This window comes from Limulus polyphemus, unplaced genomic scaffold, assembly GCF_000517525.1.
Source record: "Limulus polyphemus unplaced genomic scaffold, Limulus_polyphemus-2.1.2 Scaffold3912, whole genome shotgun sequence".
In the NCBI taxonomy this organism is placed as follows: domain Eukaryota; kingdom Metazoa; phylum Arthropoda; class Merostomata; order Xiphosura; family Limulidae; genus Limulus; species Limulus polyphemus.
The window spans coordinates 1-7,653 of record NW_013669522.1 but is presented as its reverse complement, the minus strand read 5'-3'; the positions used below and the strand labels follow the sequence as shown (position 1 = coordinate 7,653).

Here is a 7,653-nt window from a genome sequence, read left to right as displayed (position 1 = left end):
TTTTAACGGTCATTAGAAACGCCAGAAAAATTGTGATAGTTACGGGACATTGTCTGCTTTTTGCATGTTATTATTCTATGTTTTTTGTTGCATTATTTTATTAAATAAAAATTATTTAGTGTACTACTTTCATTAGTATGAAAAAGTACTGTTCAGACAGTTATGGATTTTCATACTTTTTTCTCTCTCGTGAAAAAAAGATCTCTCAAGGAGACAAGAGCTCTAAAACGATTCATCTTAAAGTGGGATGGCACTAAGTGAGGTCTTACTGTATTTTGTGTAATGATTTTAATTCTAAGCTAGTATATACATACTAAACAGAAGAGTTATGAGAAATTACTTGCACAAAATGGCATTTAAACCATAATTACCCATATAACCTTTAAAACAAAAGTACAATGTTGAACAGTTACTTCCCTACTAAACAGATACTGTCCATGTCAAACTGACAAGTGTTTAATAAAACTTCTAATAACTAATTAAACAAAATAGAATTAAAACACCATCATTGTTCTACATGATTAAGTAATTGGTAAAAACAATCACTGTTTAGTTATAATTAATCACACAGTGACCTTAATCACATGGGTTATCCTTCCACTATAGAAATATATTTTGTCATGTCTACAGTAACATTAAAAAATTGTTTCTAGCCCAACTTTCAACATCCCTAAACTTACAGAATTAGCCTTATTTACACGTTAATAAATAAGCTGAATAAATTATACCATTTGCTTATCATACTTGCAGTGAAAGTCATGATCATATCAGTCTCCAAGTTAAGAAAACCTGCATGTCAGTTCTGGATAAACAAAGTATTTTGTAAAGTGACCAAAAAACAATTAAAGTGGCTAATCATATATAAATATTATATTAAAATAAAACACCAAGACTATCATTTAATCAGGAAACAAGAGGAAGCCTTGTTCGACATTAACATTCCAGAGACTAACTATTAGGTGTTGGCAAAGTGTATGATAAAGCGAGAAACCCAGACAAATTAAAAAGCTTATGATGTGTGTTTTTTGCACAGTGCTAGTAGCAGGTATAAGATATCACTTTTTTGTAACTCCAATTATACAGAGTATAAACATACCTTCCATGGAAAAAAAAGACATCAAGTGTTTATAAAAAACTTATATAATTAGTCAAAAAATTAATTTACTTACTAATGCAAAGGTTGCTAATCTCAATCCTGGCTGATCGATAAGTTTTTGTATGTTGGCTGCAACTATGAAAAATTAAATGAGAACACTCACAAGGCATTAAAAAAACATGTAGATTAAAGAAACCTAAGACAAAAAAAAAGAAACCCTGTAACATTCTCAGTTTGTCCCTGATGAAAAAAGTTTTATATTTGTGAAGAATCTCATACTTTAAACACACGAGTTAAGAAATCATGTAGATTAAAGAAACTAAAGACAAAAAAAATGAAACCTTGTAACATTCTCAGTTTGTCCCTGATGAAAAAGAGGTTTATATTTTCGAAGAATCTCATACTTTAAACACACAAGTTAAGAAATCATGTAGATTAAAGAAACTAAAGACAAAAAAAAATGAAACCTTGTAACATTCTCAGTTTGTCCCCGATGAAAAAGAGGTTTATATTTTCGAAGAATCTCATACTTTAAACGCACGAGTTAAGAATTACTCAGAAGCAATGAAGTTTATATCTTGCATGGTTACATTGTTTATATCTTGTATGGTTACATTGTTTCATAATATTAATTAATTTACAAAAGTGATAAATATTGATTCTTACAAAAAATCCACGAGATTACAACTTTTGCTGACAATATTACTAGCTTTCTTTTCTTCTAGATAATTTATATTCAAAAATATTAAAATTATGTTCACAAATAATGACAGGAACAATTACAATCAAATATCTAAGTCATATTCAATGTTTTAACACCAAAAATTCATGATTTACTTGTTGCAACAACATCAAGCCTCGTTTTTTTTTTATAATCTTAGCAACACCCGATAAAAATTTCTTACTATAAGTACAATGTCATGCTTTAAGAGGTATCACAATGATGAACATATTTAAATAAGTTCAGTTATTTCTGTACAGTGTGCCCTTCGTTAGAAAATCCTGAACATAAATATGATCAGATAAAAAAAAGACTTACCAACCACAACATCCTTTCTATCTACTAGACCAGCACCGACAAGTTCTTCAGCTATCCCATCAGCTGTATCTAGAATTCAAAAAACATTATATCTTCAAGTATGTACATTAATATATAGGCCAGTAGAAACTTCTAAGTTTAGGCCTACCTTCACATCAATTGTGCTCACTGCTATAAAGATGTAAACAGTAAATGAAACAAAAGTACACACATAAACTACAACATTTTCACTAATAGTTAAATACATTGTATTCAATTTTATTATTATTATATTAACAGATCTCCTTTTGCTGGGTAACAATGACGTTGCTTCCTAATCCTGCCACAACATATTACAGTAACGACACAGTGGTTTTGATTTATGCACTATGAGGTAGCCTCACTCAATATAAAATAAACCATTATCAGCAAGTGGACCGGTAAGAATACAATTAAAGGTTCGTAAAAAAAAAGAAACATTTTACTCGTACTGTTTTTAAACAAAATATTATTACATCTAAATATCTAATCAAATTACACTACAGATGACACACACACACAATGTATCTTGATTTTTTTGTCAATAAATGCAGCCTCATGAAACTAAGAAAAGGTCCTCAACACCAGTTTTATCATCTCAGATCACCTACATCTATAGATTGTTTACACATAGGAATCACAAGCCAAAGATACAGAGGAAATGTAATGCGTGTTCTAATAAATACATTTTATCTGTGTTTGATGTTGAGTATTGTTTTTTTCAAGATTAACATTGAACACTTAAGTCCGTTCTACTGTCTGGGTTATACAAAGGTGTTTGTTGAATTTTTACACGAGTCTACTCGAGGGGTGTCTGTGCTAGACTAGAGGGAAGGAAGCTACTCAACAAACTCTAATGTCTCACTTTCCCACGGTTGAGAAATCGAGCACGGTTAGTGAAGATTGTGAGTCGAGTGTCCCTTACAGAAGTGATGTGTTAATTCTAAATAGCCATTTATAACCTGTACCTGTTATATAAAATACCTTCAGACCTAATTCTCATGAATATTACTTATGTTAATGTAGGAGTATAACAGGTTCATGTGAAAACACAATAATATACTAAACAACAATTACCTTTTATAAAAGTGTTTTATAGAGTGGTTCTTCTAAGCACTTACCTGTATTAGGAGTAAAATCAAATCTAATGTCATTCAATTCTCCGCGGTAATTCCTAGTGAAAACAAAACATACCATTAAAACAACAATAGATATAATTTCATGCTTAGAAAACTTCAACGTCATAAAATCCTTATTCTAGTTAAGATACTTAGAACAACACAATAAATTTTGTAGTTTTTCTAAATAGGGTAACATATAAGTTTATGTAAGGAATTACAGAAAGCTCTTTCTCTTAATGCTTTTATCTTGTAAAGCCAATTAAAGAATTGATTTTATTTATCCCCCCTCATAAACACAAGGGTTAACTTCAACTTGAAAGCTGTCACGTTTGTCAATATGTCTGTCTGTGTAACTGCTTTAGATTAAAACAATAACAAGACAATTCTTATACCACAGTCTTTACCTGTCAGTCTTATATAATGTAATTTATATCACATGCTCTATCTCCAAGCATTCATGAATCTTTCCTAGACATTGGAACAAGTATTAAAGAACATTTACACATGTGTAGTACACACAAACTAAGCCACACCCAATAACAAATTAAGCCATGCCCAGAATGAACAACCTATGCCACATGGAGTAGGAAAAACTAAGCCACACCCAATAACAAACTAAGCCATGCCCAGAATGAACAACCTATGCTACATGGAGTAGTAAAAACTAAGCCACACCCAATAACAAACTAAGCAATGCCCAGAATGAACAACCTATGCTACATGGAGTAGAAAAACTAAGCCACACCCAATAACAAATTAAGCATGCCCAGAATGAACAACCTATGCCACATGGAGTAGGAACAAAAACTAAGCCACACCCAATAACAAATTAAGCCATGCCCAGAATGAACAACCTATGCTACATGGAGTAGTAAAAACTAAGCCACACCCAGGTATAAACAAATTAAGCCATGCCCAGAATGAACAACCTATGCCACATGGAGTAGGAACAAAAACTAAGCCACACCTGGTATAAACAAACTATGCCATGCTCTGAATGAAAACCTTATGCCACATCCAGTAGGAACAAAATAAGCCATACCTATTATAAACAACCTAAACCAATGAGCTAGAATTTTACTTTTCATAATAAAAAATCACATTCTTTCAAGTAAGCTTCAACAGAAATGATAAACAACAGATTTTTTAGAAAGCTTTGGTCTACCGTCTTCATCTAACACCCAAACTTCATTTCTACGAGATAACTGTCTGCTCTGACAACAGACTATTTAACCACCTTTTTCTTTTATGTTCTGATCTCTACAGTTTCATTTCCCCAGACAACAATAATTAAAATCATGACTTGTTTAATGACTTGGGAAAGCCACATGAGATAACATTTACCAAAAAGTATCCTTGAAATGACTTACCTTATCCTGAGGACAAGATTAATAGTGGAAACCTCTTCTGATGCTGGCTATAAGTACAGAAATTACAAAATTAAGATAAGACCAAACAAATTCACACTTCAAACAACTTGTATTTCATGAACATAGATAAACGTTAAATACACATAACTTACCAAAAACACCAGGTGTTTTATAATAGTCATAGAATTAAAGAAAGAAAACACCAGGTGTTTTATAATAGTCATAGAATTAAAGAAAGAAAACACCAGGTGTTTTATAATAATCATAGAATTAATGAAAGAAAACACCAGGTGTTTTATAATAATCATAGAATTAAAGAAAGAAAACACCAGGTGTTTTATAATAATCATAGAATTAAAGAAAGAAAACACCAGGTGTTTTATAATAATCATAGAATTAAGAAAGAAAACACCAGCTATGTAGTCACAATAAAAAGGAAAGATAACAAACTACTGTAGTCTTTTCTGTTTACATAATTTGCTCATTATACATAAAATATGCATGCTTATTCTTTTTCTCCAGGATTAAAAATGTTAAATATTTTGCTTTATCCTAAACATAATACAACTCTAGGACATTTTCTACAAAATTTCAATCAACACAGTTTTGATTCTAAAGCCATGTGAAGTTTTCCAAAAATTTTTAAAACCTTCAGTACCTCTAACCTTTGTATAGCCATAACAAAAATTGGTGTAAGTATTGTTATTACAGCAGCCACAAAATTATGCCTGAACAGATGTTCAGTACTGTTATTACACAACACAGTAGACAAAACTATACCTAGAAAGGTGTTAAGTACTGTTATTACAGCAGTCACAAAACTATATCTGAACAGATGTTCAGTACTGTTATTACACAACACAGTAAACACAAAACTATACCTAGAAAGGTGTTAAGTACTGTTATTACAGCAGTCACAAAACTATATCTGAACAGGTGTTCAGTACTGTTATTACAGCAGTCAACAAAACTATATCTGAACAGGTGTTCAGTACTGTTATTACAGCAGTCACAAAACTATATCTGAACAGGTGTTCAGTACTGTTATTACAGCAGTCACAAAACTAAACCTGAACAGATGTTCAGTACTGTTATTACAGTAGCCACAAAACTATACCTAGACAGGTGTTCAGTACTGTTATTACAGTAGCCACAAAACTACACCTAGACAGGTGTTCAGTACTGTTATTACAGTAGCCACAAAACTATTACCTAGACAGGTGTTCAGTACTGTTATTACAGCAGTCACAAAACTATACCTAGACAGGTGTTCAGTACTGTTATTACAGCAGTCACAAAACTATTACCTAGGCAGGTGTTCAGTACTGTTATTACACAACACATGTAATATATCATGTGCCATTGTGCTAAAACAAACAAATTCATTACTCACTTTTTCAGTGATGCCAAGCAACCACACCTGTAACACTGCACATTCTATTAAAAAGCCACTCACCTGGGGAGCTAAGCTCGGTGTGGTCAATCCTTCGGAGTGGTTCTGTACCGGGGAGACTACACAGGTCTGGTTAGGGGCTAGTTGAATTTCCTGCTCCTGTGATGGAAGCCTGGCTGTTTGTTGGGCCATTGGTTGGCCTTGATTATAAGATGGGAAAGCTTGGGTAGCTTCAGGTTTTGAAGGCATCATTAACTGAGGAGGCTTTTCTAAAGAAACTGCTTCATTCTGAGATTGATGCATGTTCACCTGCTGTTGTGCAGGGAAAACTGACTGCTGGATTTGTGTTTGAGAGGAATCAGATGCTTGTTCATGAGGACTGGGAAGATGAATGTCTTGAGACTGGTTAACCAATATATCTTGTTGATTGACCTGTTCTTCGGACTGCAAGTAAAAAATAAATATAACGGTATTTCTAATATTGGCAAATTATATTAATAAATAAAGTACTTATACAAATCTACAACATGAGCTTCTGCAATACAAAAAATTGGTAACAAGACAAGAATGAAACACTAATCTTTGGAGATGATTCAAATTTGTAACACAAACCACTGATGGACTAAACCTGGAGACAATATGAATTTGTAACACGAATCATTGATGGACTAAACCTGGAGACAATATGAATTTGTAACATGAATCATTGATGGACTAAACTTGGAGACAATATGAATTTGTAACATGAATCATTGATGACTAAACCTGGAGACAATATGAATTTGTAACATGAATCATTGATGGACTAAACTTGGAGACAATATGAATTTGTAACATGAATCATTGATGAACTAAACTTGGAGACAATATGAATTTGTAACATGAATCATTGATGGACTAAACTTGGAGACAATATGAATTTGTAACATGAATCATTAATGGACTAAACTTGGAGACAATATGAATTTGTAACATGAATCTTTGCTGGACTAAACCTGGCAATGTATCATTTTTACAAATCATCTACTTAGTAAACTTTAAAATTTCTAAATAAAGTCATCATCAGTTGTATTTTAAGGTTTCTAACTTCAGACAAACCTCAACACTGGCAGAATCCTCATCGTAACTCTCTTCACCAGAAGACCACACCCAATCCCCAGTCTCGGTTCGATGGAGCCGACCACTAGCACCTCGTTTCTTATTGTCTTTAAGCTACAATAGTTTCAAGTTGAAATGAACATAAAAATATGTCAAATGTTAATACATTCTTATTAAATATCATGAGCTTAGGACATTTGACTGAAGTAAAATTTTGTGAACAAAAAAATTTAACTTTGATACTAAATGTTTTTCAAGATTAAAAGACAAAAAAAGCATTTCATTGGTGACTTATCAATTAATTGCACAGAAACGTTCAGGAATCACATTTTTTGACTAGCCAATCTCCAGGGAAAAAATGCTAATGTTTTTTTGTTTCTTAAGTCGGTAGAAAATTACTCATACTAGGCAATAATCATTGTGAAACGTGCTGGATATAAATGTGTAAATAATAAAAACTCAAATGTCCATAAGCATTCATAATTTAAGTGTAGAAAGCCCAAAAGTGATGAATTAAA

General features: G+C 32.2%; 1 protein-coding gene across 1 annotated transcript in view; it reads right to left on the bottom strand.

The window, feature by feature from the left end:
* Positions 1 to 7,249, bottom strand: part of LOC106470267 (serine/threonine-protein kinase OSR1-like) — a gene marked incomplete at its 5' end in the record, with an annotated part of 8,888 nt that extends 1,639 nt beyond the window's left edge. Inside the window, 6 exons of the mRNA XM_013930811.2 lie at positions 1,170 to 1,231; positions 2,136 to 2,204; positions 3,275 to 3,327; positions 4,645 to 4,691; positions 6,101 to 6,481; positions 7,136 to 7,249. Coding sequence (XP_013786265.2) covers positions 1,170 to 1,231; positions 2,136 to 2,204; positions 3,275 to 3,327; positions 4,645 to 4,691; positions 6,101 to 6,481; positions 7,136 to 7,249 — 726 coding nt within the window. The remainder of the gene's footprint in view (positions 1 to 1,169; positions 1,232 to 2,135; positions 2,205 to 3,274; positions 3,328 to 4,644; positions 4,692 to 6,100; positions 6,482 to 7,135) is intronic.
* Between the last annotated feature and the right edge of the window lie 404 nt (positions 7,250 to 7,653).